The sequence below is a fragment of the Hemiscyllium ocellatum genome, chromosome 33 (genome assembly GCF_020745735.1).
Source record: "Hemiscyllium ocellatum isolate sHemOce1 chromosome 33, sHemOce1.pat.X.cur, whole genome shotgun sequence".
Classification (NCBI taxonomy): Eukaryota; Metazoa; Chordata; class Chondrichthyes; order Orectolobiformes; family Hemiscylliidae; genus Hemiscyllium; species Hemiscyllium ocellatum.
The window spans coordinates 3208514-3225940 of record NC_083433.1 but is presented as its reverse complement, the minus strand read 5'-3'; the positions used below and the strand labels follow the sequence as shown (position 1 = coordinate 3225940).

The following is a 17427-nucleotide window of genomic DNA, read 5'->3' as shown; positions in this document are numbered from 1 at the left end:
CATCTCCATTTACCAAAAGCAGAAGGGGAGCATAACTCACCCCTCCCCCCTTGTGTGTAGCACCCTTCCCACTTCAAACAGTTGCTAGGCAGCCATTAGTTCAAACAATCCCAACCACCAGTTATCTCAGCTCCAGGACATCTCTGTAGGAGTTCCTCAGGGTAGTGTCCTTGGCCCAACCATCTTCAGCTGCTTCATCAATGACCTTCCCTCCATCATAAGGTCAGAAGTGGGGATGTTCCCTGATGATTGCATGATGTTCAGCCCATATCTGAATACAGCAAGATCTGGACAATATCCAGGCTTGGGCTGATAATTGACAAGAATCATTTGCACCATACAAGTGCCAGGCAAAGACCATCTCCCACGAGAGGTAATCTAACCATTGCCCCTTGATATTTAATGATACATTTTTAAAAATTGCTCAATTTTGCACTACAAACATTGAAAACTAGACCATCCATTTAAATATTGGGGCTGCAGGAGCAGATCAGAGACTGAAAATTGTAACTCATCACCACCTCACTGTCTGAACACTGCCCACCATCAAAACACCCTTATTCAGGAGACAAAAATCAGACAACCATTGGCCAGTTAGCTTACCATCGGTCATTAGCAAAATATTAGTCTAAAGGATGTAAAAGCAAACCATTTCACAAAACAGAGAAAAGTCAAGCAACACTTTGTGAAGCAGAAATCATGTCTGACAAACTTATTGGAATTCTTTGAGGAGGGGATAAGCAGAATAGTTAAAGGGGACCCAGTAAATGTAACATATTTGGATTTACAAAAGTGTTTACTAAAACTCAGCACATAAAATTACTTAGTAAGAGCCAACGGTGTTGGGGGTTGTATGTTAGCATGGATTGAGAAGTGGCTCACTAATGGAAGACAGACAATTGGGATAAAAGGCACATTTTCAGGCTGGCAGTGGAGAACCTCCGGGATCAGTGCTAGGGCTATAGTTATTGACAATATTTATTAATGAATTGGATGAGGGAAATGAATGTATTATCACCAAGTTCGCTGATGATGCAGAAACAGGTGGGAAGGTAAATAGTGAGGATGACACAAAGTGTCTGCAGAAGGAAACAGACAAGGTTTATTGAGTTGGCAAAAAACTTGGCAGGTGGAATATAACGTGGGAACATGTGAGATTATGAACTTTGGCAGGAAGATCAAAAGAACTGAGTACTATTTAAATGGAGGAAAACTGCATAAAGTTGCATAACAGAGGGATTTTGATTAATAATAAAAACAAGGACTTCAAAAATCCAAAGGTAAAACTGAAATTGCTGGAGACACTCAGCAGGTCTGGCAGCATCTCTGGAGAGAGAAACAGAATTAACACTTCGGGGCTTGTGACCCTTCTTCAGAACTCTGGGATTTGGAGGTCCCCATGCATAAATCACAAACATAGCTTCTAAGTTCAGCAGCTAATAAGGAATGTTAGTAAAGAGAATGTTAGCTTTTATTTCAAAAGGGAATTTTAATATAAAAAGGAACAATTTGCTAAAATTATGCAACAGACTAGCCAGTCCACAGCTGGAATACTGCAAACGGTTTTGGTTCCCTTATCTCAGGAACATTATCTTGGCCTCGGACACAGTCCAGAGAACGTTCACTATGTCGATTCTGGGTCTATAGGGATGTTGTTATGAGGAGACATTGGGTGGATTGAGTTTGTACTCATGGGAAGTTTAGAAGAATGAGAGGTGACTTTATTGAAAGATTAGGGGGAGGCAATGAATAATGCTGATGTCAACCCCACCCCTGGGGAGCTGCGTTTGAACCCTTCCAGGGCAGATGGGGAGAATTCAATTCAATTCAATAAAAACTGAGAGAAAGAGTTGTCCCAATGTAGATGAGAATGTCTTCACTGGAATGTCGGAGGTTGAGAGGTGATCTTATAGAGGTTCATAATAACCTGAGGGCTATTGATTAATGGGAAAGGTCTTTTCCCTAGAATGGGGGATTTCAAAACTAGGGGGCATATTTTTAAGATGAGAGGAGAGAGATTTAAAAAAGACATGAGGGGCAAATTTTTGATACAGAGTGTGGTTGGTGTGTGGAATGAACTACCAGAGGAAGTGGTGGGTGTGAGTACAGTCACAACATTCAATAGACATTTGGGTCAGTCCATGAATAGAAAAGGGTTTGGAGGGATATGGGTCAGGAGCAGGGCAGGTGGGGCTAGTTTAGTTTGGGATTATGTTCAGCACAGACTGGTTGAATCAAAAGGTCTGTTTCCGTGCTGTATGACTCTATGTAACCATTGTCAATGGGTGTAAAATCCCATCTGATTCACTAATGTCCTTTAGGGAAGGAAACTGCCAAGCTTACCCAGCTTGGCCTACATGTGACTCCAGACCCAGACTCATGGCAATATGGTTAGCTCTGAGTTACCCTGCAGCAATCAGGGATGGGAAATAAATGCCGACCCAGCCAGCGATGCCATATCCCGTGAATGAATGAAAGATTATTAGGTAGTTTGACAGGGTGGATGTGGAGAGGTTATTTTCCCTTTGTGAGAGAGTCTAGGATGAGAGGAGATAATGGGTTCATTCATTTAAAACAGAGATTAGGAGGACTTTCTTCTTTCCGAAGGTTGTGAATCTGTGGAATTCAACACAAAACGTTGGTGAGGTTGGGTTGTTAAGTATAGTCAAGACTAAGAGTGTTAATCAGGCAGGGGAATCAAGGCTTATGGGGGAAGGACAGGAAAGTGGGGATGAAGATTATCAGATCAGCCATCATCGCATTGAATGGCAAAGCAGACTTGATGGACTGAATGGCCTACTTCTGCACTTATGTCTTACGTCCTGATGTCGTATCTATATGACACAATTCAGGAGTGTAATGGAGTACTCTCCATTTTCCAGGATATGTGCTTCATCAATAACACAAAAAGCTCAGCAGCACAGAAGACAAAGCAGCCTGTTTGATTGGCACCGTCAACATTCATTCCTTCCACCGCTGATGCATGGTGACAGCAGCATGAACCATGGAGAGGATGTACAACAGATACACCACCTCCCTGCAGGTTCCCGTCCAAACCACTCACCATCCTGACTTAGAAATATATCACCTTTCTTCAGTGTCGCTGGGTCAGAATCCTGGAATTCCCTCCCTAAGGGCATTGTGGGTCTACCCACCGCACATGGACTGCAGCGGTTCAAGAAGGCAGCTCACCCCCACCTCCTCAAGGGGCAACTAGGGATGGGCAATAAATGCTGGACCCAGCCAGCGATCCCCACATTCTGAGAATGAAGGACAAGACAATTAATTCCATGATGCTGTGGTTTTTCTGGCTGCCTTTTCCCAGGAGCTAGGTGACGGGACTGGATGGATCTTTCAGTATTGTCCAGGAATCTCTAGGCGTTCATTGTTAATGCATCAGGAACATGGGAGAGATGTCTGTCTGACTGACGAATGGAATGTGAAGAGTCCAGGAGGATGGGGGTGGAGGGAGGCTAGAAGTTGTTGGTCTCAAACTGAAACCTTGAGGATTACATCCAAATGGAATTGGGAAATCTAACATTTGCACCTTTGTTTAAATTTGTCAGAATTCTCATGCTCTCGTCTTTGCATTCACTTCAGTCCTGGGTTAATGATCACAACAGCTCGTATAATGAATGTTCAACACCCAACAGCCAAGCTAGCTTTATTGTAGAAGCAGAGACAGACTTCAAAGTAACTCAATGAAATGTTTGACGACGCTACAGTATGGATTGCAGTGTCTCCAGAGGGTTTGTGCTTCCTCACTGCTTGTCCCTTTGTCCTTCCTCCTGTACTGGACACATAATACATTCTGTTCTCCTTTAATTATCCGGGCAATTTCCCCAGCCGCACTGTCCAGTGTCAGGTACAAAGGTCATTTCCCACTCCAGATCCCGGAGGTGAATGTCCTGGTGGAGATACCAATGTAGCAGTGTGGTAGTGCTGGATTGCCAACTTTCGGAGGAGACATTAAACTGCCCTCCAAAGTAGATCTACAAGGTCCCCTGGCAGACAATTTCAAAGGAAATGCTGTGTCCTGGTGGATATCTGTCCAACACCAACTGGTCCTGACCTTACTGCTGCTTGTGAAAGCTTGCTGAGCACAGATTGGTTGTGGTATTTCCTACCACCTCCCAGCTGACCAGGACAGCAACAACGGGAAAGGGGAATGGACTGCAGGGTCAGGGGACAGGGAGGGGAGGGGGGAGTGACACAGCGTTGGTCACGTTGAGTTTTGACAGGGTGGACCATCGGAAACCTAAAGGACAATGTTGGGGAAGTGATGTCAGGAGACAGAATGGAGGGCTTGGGCACCAATGGCAGCTACGCAGATGCAGGAGTTGGCACTGTCTGCTTAGGAATCAGCAGTCCAACCTGTTTGTCCTCTGGGTGATTGTGAGAGAGTGGTCAGGGAGATAGATGGATCTGGTGAGAGGGGGCAGGGTGAAGACAGCAGAGAAACAGGCACATGGCAGCACCAAGACAAAGATGGGCTGTGTTAGAGAGCAGGAAGTGGAGCTCCAATAGAAAGGGTATGTGGCTGAAAACCCTGTCAGTTATCGAGCTGAGGATTGACTGGGGACCGAAAGCTCAGCAAATCCAACGCTTCATCTCTGAAATATGAATTGGTTCCTCATAAATTAGCTGAATTTTCCAATTAAAATAAACTTGTTCTTAACCTTAACAAGAGCATATTGTTTCTAATTGATTCAGTGCCTGGGGAGAAAGGTGGGGTCAGAATTATAGTTAAACCATTTGCTGTCAAACAGTAAAATACCATGTCATACATCTCCAACAGTAAAGGAACCTTTATCAGGCAATTAAGGCCCTCATTAAGAGAATCCTAGTTACCTGCCCAACATTGGAGATCTGGCATTGACAAATTTCTCACAGGGAGAAGGGGAGTTGATGTTTCAGTTTGGAACCTTTCATCAGGACTGGGGGAGCGGGAAAGGGGCTGAGAAATTAAAATCACGCAACACCAGGTTTGCGACGATGTTTTGTGTGTGAGAAATGCAGGATGAGCCCTTTTATCTCACACACATCTCCAGGACAGGACAGGTTTATTGCTGTATGTAATCACTGGTACCCATCGGGGGGAAGAGAGGACTGCAGATGCTGGAGATTAGAGTCAGAAAGTGTGTTGCTGGAAAAGCACAGCAGGTCAGACAGCATCTGAGGAGCAGGAGAGTCGACATTTTCGGCATAAGCCCTATTCCTGATGAAGGGCTTTTGCCTGAAATGTTGATTCTCCGGCTGCTGGGATGCTGCCTGACCTGCTGGGCTTTTTCCAGCAACACTCGTACTCTTTCTTATAGTCCTCATTATCTTCAAATTTCTCACATGGCCCATCATAAGCTTCTTAAGGACCAGTTCCCAGGAGGTTGTTGTGTGAGTAAAGACTGCCATGAATTACCAATCCCTAGTTGGCATTACCCATGGTTGTAAAGGCCTCCATGGTTTACTGGGCTCCTTTAGAGGGCAAATAAGAGTCAACCCAGTTGGTATAGGGTTGGAGTCACGTAGAGGCAGGTTGCCTTCTGAAAAGGGGTTTATAACCATCCAACTGCTTGATTGTTCCTTTCACTGATCTTAGTTTTACATTTCAAGGTTTAGTTAATGTTTAAAGCTGAATGAGAGTTTGGACAATGCCATTGAGTTGTGATTAAACTGCCCTCCAAAGTAGATCTACAAGGTCCCCTGGCAGACAATTTCAAAGGGAATGCTGTGTCCTGGTGGATATCTGTCCAACACCAAACTGGTCCTGACCTTACTGCTGCTTGTGAAAGCTTGCTGAGCCCAGATTGGTTGTGGTATTTCCTACCACCTCCCAGCTGACCAGGACAGCAACAACGGGAAAGGGGAATGGACTGCAGGGTCAGGGGACAGGGAGGGGGAGGGGGGAGTGACACAGCGTTGGTCACGTTGAGTTTTGACAGGGTGGACCATCGGAAACCTAAAGGACAATGTTGGGGAAGTGATGTCAGGAGACAGAATGGAGGGCTTGGGCACCAATGGCAGCTACGCAGATGCAGGAGTTGGCACTGTCTGCTTAGGAATCAGCAGTCCAACCTGTTTGTCCTCTGGGTGATTCTGAGAGCACGGTCAGGGAGATAGATGGATCTGGTGGGAGGGGGCAGGGTGAAAACAGCAGAGAAACAGGCACATGGCAGCACCAAGACAGAGATACCAGTCAAGAGTGTGGTGCTGGAAAAGCACAGCAGATCAGGTAGCATCTGAGGAGCAGGAGAATCAATGTTTCGGGCAAAAGCCCTTCATCAGGAAATGGGCTTATGCCCAAAACGTCGACTCTCCTGCTCCTCGGATTTGCCTGATCTGGTGTGATTTTCCAGCATTATACTTTCTGACTCTAATCTCTAGCATCTATAGTCCTCTCTTTCGCCCTGATGGGCACCAGTGATTACATACAGCAATATTACTGCGACGATGTTTTGTGTGTGAGAAATGTGGGACGAGCCCTTTTATCTCACACACGTCTCCAGGACCACAATTGCTGAGCAATCCACTATTCCTTTTTGAATCAGTAACCATTTACCGGGTTACCTTGTGCCGAAAGAGAATCGGTGAGCCACTTGCCAAAACCCAATGTCCACTAGACCCAGAGTTCCAAGGAACTCCCAACCCAGATAAATCAGAGCCCAGCAGGAAGCATTTCTCACTAAAATTTCTACTTGTGGGCGGCACGGTGGCACAGTGGTTAGCACTGCTGCCTCATAGCGCCAGAGACCCGGGTTCAATTCCCACCTCACTGTGTGGAGTTTGCACATTCTCCCCATGTCTGCGTGGGTTTCCTCCGGGTGCTCCGGTTTCCTCCCACAGTCCAAAGATGTGGGGGGTCAGGTGAATTGGCCATGCTAAATTGCCCGTAGTGTGGGTCGGTGTGGACTTGTTGGGCCGAAGGGCCTGTTTCCACACTGTAATGTAATCTAATAAAATGGAGAACTGTGGATGCTGGAAATCTGGAACAAAAGGGAGAAATTGCTGAAGAAACTCAGCAGGTCTGACAGCATCTCTGTTGAAGAGAAGAGAATAGTTCTGAAAGATGGTCACTGACTCAAAACATTGACGTTGCTTCTCTCTGCACTGATGCTGCCAGACCAGTTTCTCCAGCAATTTCTGTTTTTGTGGGAGTGTTTCAGCCACATACACAGTTTGCAGTTCCAAATCTATACCGATGACCCCAGTCCCATTGTCGAAGGGTTGGTGCACTGTCTGAGGGTGGGACGCTAAAGCGAGGCAGTGTCCACCCTCTCAAGTGGATATAAAGAATCTGATGGCCACATCTGCAAAGAAGAACAAGGAACCCTTCCTTTCTGGTGTTCACACCGATAGTCAATCACTCGAGCAAAAAAGGAGGTTTTCAGGAGCCTTACAAAGGTGGCCAGAAAGGGGGAGAATATTAGGGTTGGAATTCCAGAGCCTGAAGTCTAGGAGAACGCGTGAGGATCTAGAATTGTTTTATAGAATTAAAGGAGATTCAAGAGATGGAGAAGGGTTGTGGCTACAATGGTACACAAGGAATTTCCAAATCGAAGTGTTGGTGGACTGAGAGCTAATGTAGCTCCTTAGAACAGGCCAAGGAAGTATCTTTACAGTCTCTCATAAAACTCTCGTCGTCACAGTTAGATTATAGTGTTTTTGTGCAAAGTGCAGCAATATTGAGGTTCTTCAATTATCAGCCAATGTCTATCATCCATCCTAGTTAGGGCGGGGGAGGGGAGGGGAAGGGAATGGTGGGAGTTCCATCTTTGCAGACAGAGGAAATTCTGCTCAAATCAAATCTTAAATCGATGAAGATTGATAGTCACTCCCATTGTCAGAACCATTTCTCTGTCACTCCCATTGTACAGAATCAATCATCTGTCACTCCCATTGTACAGAATTATTCCTCAGTCACTCCCATTGAATAAAACGTCTGATTGCAACTGACCTTCACAGCTCATCTCCATCTTGTTTACTTCGGGTGACCATATTTTTGAATGATCAGCTACTCTTCATTTACAGAGAAGAATCTCACACAGAGAATATAATTATCATAAACCAATGTTGTGTGCTTGAAGGTATAAACAGTTCAGATGACCACGGACTAGGCACAGTTTGATGCAGGTCTAACCCTGGGTTGGATAACACTTCCTAAACCAGCTACATACTGGTTGAAATCCAGCTGCACATGTTACATACAGTAGACACTAAATTTTCCATTTGGTAATATTTCCATCACAATCATCTCAGTATAAACATAGTGGTGAAACAGTGAGCAACGTACAAGGTTAATATATAGCAATAATAGTGATGTACTCAATCTAAATGATAAAATGAGTTTATATTCAGCCAGACCGGCCTATTTCCAGTCTAACAGAGATGGATTGGAGTCATTTACAAAATAACCACGAGATGTACCATTTAAACTTCAATAATATCAAAATGTCCTAAACACATATGCACACTGATAAATCATCTTTAAGATGGAAATTGTATGAACTGTTAAACAATTCCCAGCAGCATGCAGGGTTATGGGGTTGGGGAGGGTAAAGGACATTGAAGGGTTCAAATGTCGTATTGAATGACAGGGCAAGTGTGATAGTCTACTCCTGTCCCTATCATGTTAATGTGACACAACCACTTTAGTCTTAGTGCACCGAGAGTGGAGGAACACCTTGTCATTTCCTGCCTGCCCTATTATCAGCCAAGCTGATTAACCTGATGACCATAAACCAGGCTTTACTGTAAACCCATGGATTCCGTGTTTAAACATTATGTCAGCCTCTCAGAACATCAAGCATTTTATTCTGTTTACAACTGAAGTCCATCTTTTACCTATCAGATGCTAATAGAGTGCATTGGCATCAGTCCTAGGTTCTCAGAGTGAAAACTGAGCTGTACAAGATTTCATACCAACACCAAAATCCAAAATGCAGATTCAATCTTCCACTCTCCCACCTCTCCCCAAGCCTGTGACTCAAGGTCAATTATTTGCACAGTAAACACTACAGCAAAGGACATTTCTTGTCTAAAGTAAACACACCTTTGTTAACTGAGCTGGGGAATACAGGTTTGTGTCATTAACGGGCCTTTCTGTCTGCCCCTTTGGTTATATAACCACTGCCTGATGTTGAAGGGTCACCCACATACAGCAGCTGTGAAGTTTCAGCATTTCTGAAGCTCTCTTTATTTCCCTCCCCACCCTAGTTCAGTTCCTTTTTTGTCTCGTCTGGCCAGTCTCCCAAGTTCCAATCCTCCATCAAATCCCTTTCATCTGAAACTCTGTTGCCTGCAACCTAACAGGCATTGATTCCTGTTCGCCTAACGCTCACTGACCCACACCACCACATCCACACTCACTGACCCACACCACCACACCCACACTCACTGACCCACACCAACCTAACAGGCATTGATTCCTGTTCGCCTAAAGCTCACTGACCCACACCAACTCCCAGTCTACAAACATCTCTGTTTTAAGTATGCATCCTTGTATCCCTGCAAAGTCTTCTCCCTCTATTTCTGTAGCTCCTTCAATCTTCCAACATCTCTGCACTCATCCAATGTTGATATCTAGTATTGCCCCCATTTTAAATTATTCCCCATTGGCAGCTTAGAGCCATAAACTCTGTAATTCAGCCTCCATCCCTCCCAGCTTCCTGGCTTCCCCTCTCCTCCTCTAAGACTTTGCACCTTTCTCTTTGACCAACATCTTGGTTGAGTGGCCCAATACCTCCTTATGGAATTCATTAGATTACATTCCCTCCAGTATGGAAACAGGCCCTTCAGCCCAACAAGTCTACATTGACCCGCTGAAGAGTAACCCACCCAGACCCATTCCCCTACCCTGTATTTACCCTTGACTAATGCACCTAAGACTATGGGAAATTTAGCACAGCCAATTCATCTGCATATCTTTGGACTGTGGGAGGAAACCCACACAGACACGGGGAAAATGTGCAAACTCCACACGGACAGTCACCTGAGTTGGGATTCGAACCCAGGTCCCAAGTGCTGTGAGGCAGCAGTGCTAACCACTGAGCCCCCACATCATCCATTGACTATCAATCTATTTCCTGTTGCATTCCTGCAAAATCCCTTTGGAACGTCTTAAATGGTGAAAGGCATTGCATAAATGAAAGGTTCTGTTAGCAGGGTTTCACTCTCCCAACTGCTTGTGCATCCACTTCCCACACCAATAAGGTGATCTCAAATTCATTACACTTCAAAGGAATTAGCAAATAAGTATTTACTCTTGAGTTTTTAAAAATGTTGTTCAAGGGATATTGGCTGGGTCAGCATTTACTGCCCATCCCTAACTACCCAGAGGGCAGTTAGGAGTTAACAACATTGCTGTGGGTCTGGAGTCCCATGTAGACTGGGTGGCACAATGGTTCATTGGTTAGCACTGCTGCTTCACAGCACCAGGGACCTGGATTCAATTCCAGCCTCAGGTGACTGTCTGTGTGGAGTTTGCACATTCTCCCCTTGTCTGCGTGGGTTTCCTCCCACAGTCCAAAGATGTGCAGGTTAGGATGGATTGGTCATGCTAAATTACCCAGTGTTCAGGGATGTGTAGGTTCGGTGCATTAGTCAGGGATTAAATGTAGGGGAGTGGGTCTGGGCAGATTACTCTTCTAAGGGCCAGTGTGGACTTGAAGGGCCTGTTTCCACACTGTAGGAATTCTACGATTACAACAGTCTCCCTTCCCTAAAGGGCATTAGTGAACCAAGTGGGTTTTTATGATAATTGACAGCAATAACACAATCACCACCAAACCATTCAGCTTTAATTAATTTTAAATTTCACCATCTGCTATGGTCAGAATTCAAACCCTTGCCCACAGAGCAAGGTTTTGGCTTTTGGCTTACCAGTCCAGTCTCTATACCACCACCTCCCCTTCCTGTAAGTTAGCTTAACCACACTAGTGTAGAAAACGTATGTGGATGAAAAAGAGAATATAAAGTAAAGGGCTTACATTTATCTAGCAACTTTCACATCCTCATAACATCCCATAAAATTCACAGCAAATTGAGTAAAGTATACACAGTGTTGAAACTTTTGCCCAAATGTAGCTTTCGAATTCATGTATTTAAGAAACCTAAGCATAATTTTGGCTGAAACCTCAAGTGTAGTTCTGAGGGAGTGCAGCACTGTTGGAGGTGCTGTCTGACAGATAAAAGGTTATGAGTGTGGTGCTGGAAAAGCACAGCAGGTCAGGCAGCATCTATGGAGCAGGGGAATGGATGTTTCAGGCATAAACCCTTCATCATACTCTCGACTCTAACCTCCAGCATCTGCAATCTTCACTTTCGCCTCGATAAAAAGTTACATATGGGTATTTAAAATCCCAACTCCACCAGGCAAGTTCTCCGCTATATCCAAATCAACATTTGTCCTTTAGCCAAATTAATCGAATCAGGGGATCTGAGTATTATCCCATGACTGTTTGTGGGAGCTTTGTGTGTGTAGATTAGCTGCTGAATTTCCTTCATTGTCTGGGAATCACTCTGAGATGCCCTCAGATGGTGTAAATCACTCTGGGAATGGACGTTCTAACTGCAGGTCAGGTGTATTGTGCTCTGCCCTACCCTGAGGTGGTACACACTCTGTGTGCCACCAACGCTGCCATTTCTATATCACTTCCCCCTCTCCCGTCACATCCCAGAAACCCCCAGCAGAGGCAACTAAAGGGGGAACATCTGTGGGGAGGGGAAAGGCAGGTGGAAACTTTCCATACTTTCTCAAAGTCTGGGGGCAAGGTTGTTTGGGGATGATTAGCCCATTGCCTTCATTACTGCCCAGTAGGAGAGGCGTGGGGTGACCTTCTCAGCAAATCACAGGCTGCGGAGGTCAGCAGTTCTGGGTCCTAAGGTCTGCCCCTCCTCAGGCCCAACTACAAAAGGGTTGAGTTCATTTTTACACTCTTCACATATAGAAAGGGGTTCAACAGCAAAAGGCTTTCACAGACCACCCCCTGCTCTTGGACTCAACCCTGGCAACTGACGAACTTCATATTGAGGTTGCTTCCACCCCCAACCTCCCCACCCACCCAGGAGGCAGGTTGTCCTACTGGGGAAAGTGGCCATCTGCTGGAGAGATGGCCATTTATTGCCCATTAAACCTCATTAACCCCAAGTCATGGAAAGTGGACGAGTATCTTTCAACTGGTCGGATAATTCCCATTCTGGCCAGTTCCAGGGAGGGCTGTGATCACACCCAGCGTGAAACCTCCGTCTGAGGCCAAGAGTTGGAGCGACCAGCTGTTGAGTGGCAAAGTCAGACAAACCCTTCTGAGGGCAAAACGGGGCTTTGGGAAAGGGTGGGAGGGGGCAAGCCAGACCCGGCTACATCCTAGACTTGGGCAAAAACCAGACAGGGGAGGAGGGAACAGGAGGAGACCCACAGGGAGAAAATAAACCGAACAAAAACGAATAACCACTGAGCAGGCTCAGAGGACAACGCACCAAGAACGCAATGACGAAATCTCTTTCGAGCCTGGAGCCGGCTCCCGCTGAGGAGTGAAGGGGTCCTGGGGGAGCAGGAACCCCCTTCAGTTAGTCCTGAGCTTTTCAATTCAATCACGGAGAGTTGGTGCTGCCCCCAACCTTGTACAATATAGTCATTCACTCAGCCAGGGACTGGAGTCACATGCACGATAGAGTGGGGACCCTTTCCCAGCCTAGGGCTCATTAGTCAACTTTCTGACAACCGGGGACCGTTGTCATGGTCACCATCACAAAGCTAACTTATACAGTATTCCATGTTCATTTTGTTAAAAATGTCCAAATCCTACCGGCTGCTATGGTGACCTGTGAACTCAGCAATACGCAGGGCACCAAGATTCCTCGCCCAATTACATGACTATCCTGCATGTTGCCAAGGGACCATGGTGTTGTTAGTCATGACTTGTTATGTTTTATAGTTGGTTCAAGGAAGGAGAAAGCGGGAATTTTCGTTTGGAAATGAGTTTCATTCAAACATATCCCACAGTTTCCTCGTTCACAACATCACTGGAACCGAACTCAAAACTACCGTTAGCAAGATTCGGACCCAAGATGTCCATTCTGAGGCGGCCTGATCCACAAGAGTTAAGACAAAATGGAGATAGCTGCCCAACATTCTCAAGTTGGGAGATATCTCCATAGCAAACTTTTCAGTTTTGGTTAAATTCAGGAAAATAAAAGTTTCTTCCTTTTTAATGAGGTGATTTATAAACAGGCAATGTTACCAGACTTGTCCCCGCCGTCTTCTCGTTGCCTGGATATTGAATATCTACATCCCTCCACCAAGAACAGCTATCACATTGTGGCTTTACCTAAGATCACCACCATCAACATCCAACTTCAGAAAGACGGAATTCTACCAATTACAATGGAGCACATCGTAACTGCCTGGTTTGTACCTGCAATTATCATCAGGTGAAGAACTTCAATATTGGAAATCTGAAGGTTAGCTGTCCACTATAGCATGGGTTAGACAGAGCAGCCACTCCCCCATCAAACTGTCCGAGCACAGGGCTACAGGGCAAAGCTCTCTCTACACTAAACCCATCAAACACTCCCAGGGCAGGTACAGCACAGATTTAGATACAGAATAAAGCTGACTCTATACTATTCTTGATGAAGGGCTTATGCCTGAAACGTCGACTCTCCTGCTCCTCAGATGCTGCCTGACCTGCTGTGCTTTTCCAGCACCACTCTCTTGACTCTGATCTCCAGCATCTGCAGTCCTCAATTTCTCCTCACTCTACATTTACCCCCATCATCGGTTCCAGAACAGGCACAGCACGGGGTTAGATACAGAATAGCACTTCTGCACTGTCCCCATCAAACATTCCCAGGATAGATACAAAATGGGACTAGATACAAAGCTTCCTCCACACCGGGAAGGGCACAGTGGGACTAGGTACAATGTAAAGCTTCCTCTACTCTGTCCCAGGATAGGTGCAGCATGGGGTTATATACAGAGTAAACTCCCCCACGTTGTGTGCTCCACCCTCGCAAGTGTCCCTTTAGCATCAGTGATTACTTCCTCTTCCTGGAAGGAACTATCCTATGCTTTCAACATTGGGCTGATAATTGAGTCACAGATTTTTCACAAATTAACGCTGACCCCTGCAGGCAATGGTAGCTATTATTCCCAAGACTAATGGACATTGTGCCTTGGTAAATATTCAGTTCCCTTCAATTGCATTCTGACACAAAGCATCAAAAGCGCCCCCCGCCCCCCACTCCAAAACGATGCGCTTCAGTTGAAAGCTACAAATCACTTGGAAACATTTGATCTGAATCGGTATAGAGTCAGGGAGAGACGTACCTGAACGCACCGGTACGTCCAAAAGCCACGGGTCCAACATTGGACACACACCTCATGTACAAACCCATCAATAATTGGTTCCCTTATCATTAAAACCGCAGGTGAGAGGATTCAGTGTACAGTTAAACAGAGCTGCCCACAAACAGCCGATGCATAATAATCAACAAGGTTCCATATCATTCATGTCGGAACTACAATGAATTTCTATCATGAGACTGTTACGGGTGGACATTTCGGAATATGACTCATATTGTTGGGTCTTGTGGTCCCAGCGACAGTGCCTCCTGCTTCAGGGCCTGGGTTCAAATCCCATCTACTCCACAGGAATATCAGAGACCAGTCTGAACAGGTTTATTAACCGTATGTGTGACCAATAACCTTCATTTAACAATATTTTATAGTTTTTTCGTTTGCAAAGATTTGAATACTAGTTAACATTTACCCATGGTTAACCTGCGCTATGAGTCTGTCTACTTTTAGTTAGGAATGGGGTCTGCAGGCACTATTTCAGATATTTTAATAGAAGTTAAAAGTGAAATAGAGTTGGGGGGGGTAGGGAAGGAGCTATTTTTTCGCCCCCAATGAGCAGATAATGGTGTTGATTGTCATGTCCCCTGGTTCTTACTCACTGAAACCCCTGCCCGTTCACCAAAAATCGTCTCTTTCACATACACAAAAAAAATCTCCTTTGTAACAGCTGAGGGCTATGGAGCAGCAGTGTTTGTTTCCGGGTAGGGCACAGTGGGGGAACCCAAAAAAAAATCCCAACCTCTGAAATCCAACTCCCAGCTGTTTCAGGCTTTTATAAAAATTTCTGCATCTTGCTCCCCCTCCCCTTCTCTCAAAACATTCAACAGCCTGAGGCCGCTGGGACTGAGGTTCCAGATATTTTACATGCAGGTATAGAAGGCACAATCTCCCCCAGTGCAGAATGAGCAGACACCAGTGTGAATCTGCTCAGGGACGGGAAAGTTGGGGTGGGGATTGATTTTGCTCCTTGCCGGAGGAACAGTTTATCCCGGCCAAATAACAGGCTTCTATACAAGTTCAATTTCCGATTAAAATCACTGGATAGACAATCAGTGAGCACAGCGAGTAACCACATCGGAACTGTGCATGAAGTTTTGACATATTTGAAATAGACCCAAATAGAATTTTTTTAAAATCCTGGTTTTATTTGAGTTTACGATCTGTATGAATCATATTTGGGCTTTTAAATGAGAAGGGCGGTGACGTCATGGCTTTTTTAGCCCTGTATTTTTAAGATTGAGTTATGTGTGACATTTTAGAAAAAAGAATACTCGGATTGTGGTGGGGAGGGGATCGAAGAGAATTTCTATTGTAGGGGCGCTGCACTCAGTGCACATTTCACTCAGTTCGGTTTTAATAACGAAGGGGGGGCTCTGCCAGAGAGTAGTCATGTCCCTCCCCCCACCCTCACCCCTTCCCCAATTCTCTCTGTTTATTGCAGTCCAGCCTCCTACCCCAGCGCCGGGGCGATACTGCCCTCCCCGGCTCCCTGCAATCCGACTGCTAATTGATGACATTGCACCTCCTGGGAGTTGTAGCGGCGCCTCAGCTAACCACAATTCACCGAAACAGATCTCGGGGCTTTTTTCCCGACTTGTACCCGAAATGAGACAACAACTTCTGTGAACCCGGGGGGAACCTATCAATACAAGGCGACCTACACACTGCATTATCTTGTTTCATCTTCCTATCTGTATTTTTTTTTAACTGAGCTGTACTGGGGAGTGAAGTCCCTTCCTCAAACAATGGTTGTTTTGCAAAAATGCATACCCCCGTCCCCCCCAACCCCTCCCCCAACTTGAGACCAATCACCAGATTTGTTAACACTTGCAATATCCGCTTCAGTGATGGTCTCTCAATATTTCTTTCATTCCAAATTGCTGTCCCCTACACCAATCTCACAGGCTTCCAAGATTCCTTGCTGTCATGGTAATGTATCCCCCTCGAAGCCCTTACCCCCCGGTCCCCCTCTTCCATTGGGGCTGTTCCTTGCAGTGACAAGAGATTGGAAACATTCGGTTTTCTGGATTTGCAGACCTAACCTATATATATATATAAAGAAACATGTTCCCATTTTGTCTTTGATAGGCTTTAGTTCTGACACACCCAAAATGGCTGTTTCCTTTCTCATTTCAAAATAAGAAAAAAAACAGTGCTTTGTAAAACAATAAATGCTGCAAAACACAGAACAATGTTTATTTTCAAAATAAACCCCCCCAAAAATGACATTAGTGCTTCATAAAAACCATCAGGGCAGATTCCTCGCTCAACGATCTCTTATTGCTACGCTCGGTTCAGTTTACTTAAAATACCCCTGATTAATTGGTGCTATTGATTTTTCGGGGGTGGCGGGGGGGGAGGGGTGGGCAGATGGAAATATATAGTATTCAGCATGTTATCTCGCTGCAGACCCGTGTTAACAGGAATTTGGATGCTGTAAATGAGAGAAGCAGAGTGCGTCAAACAGCACCATTGAGAGCATCCGTTTTGCTATTCATCCCATGTTCAGCTATCACTCACACAGAATAAACACGGGGAGACAGAGGTGGAGGGATGGACTGAATGGGGAAGGAAGGGTGTAGGAGAGGAGGAAGGCGGAGGGGTGAAATACCTTCAAGACAGCAGGTTCTCCACAATCCCGAGTGGGTCATCACTTCTTCATTCTTCTTGCTGGTTTCATTTTCACTGACCGTCTTGCTTTTGCAAACCCCTCTGGAGTAAAGCCAATAGTCCGTCCCTACAGCAATGGTCATTAGACTGAAGGCTGCGAAAGCCCCCACCGTGGTCAGCAGCATCTGCACACCGCGATCAAACAGCCCCATAATTCTTCATTATATTCACAGCCAGCACACAACACACACTTTCTCTCTCTCTCTCTCTCTCTGTCTCTCTGTCTCTCCTTTTCTCTGTCAGGTAGTTGAGAAAAGATTTCCCCCTTTCGAAAATGAAACAAAAAGGGGGAATGCAGACCCAACAGAAGGGGGCAAGGCGGGATCGATTCCAGTTACAATCCAATATATCTGTTTATATATATATCTATATATTTATAATTTGTTTTAGTAAAAAAACAAAGA

At 45.4% G+C, this 17427-nt stretch overlaps 1 protein-coding gene across 1 annotated transcript in view; it reads right to left on the bottom strand.

The window, feature by feature from the left end:
• The window catches only part of cacng2a (calcium channel, voltage-dependent, gamma subunit 2a), a 446167-nt gene extending 428992 nt beyond the window's left edge, over window positions 1-17175 (bottom strand). Inside the window, exon 1 of the mRNA XM_060849439.1 lies at window positions 16965-17175. Coding sequence (XP_060705422.1) covers window positions 16965-17175 — 211 coding nt within the window. The remainder of the gene's footprint in view (window positions 1-16964) is intronic.
• Window positions 17176-17427: the final 252 nt, after the last annotated feature.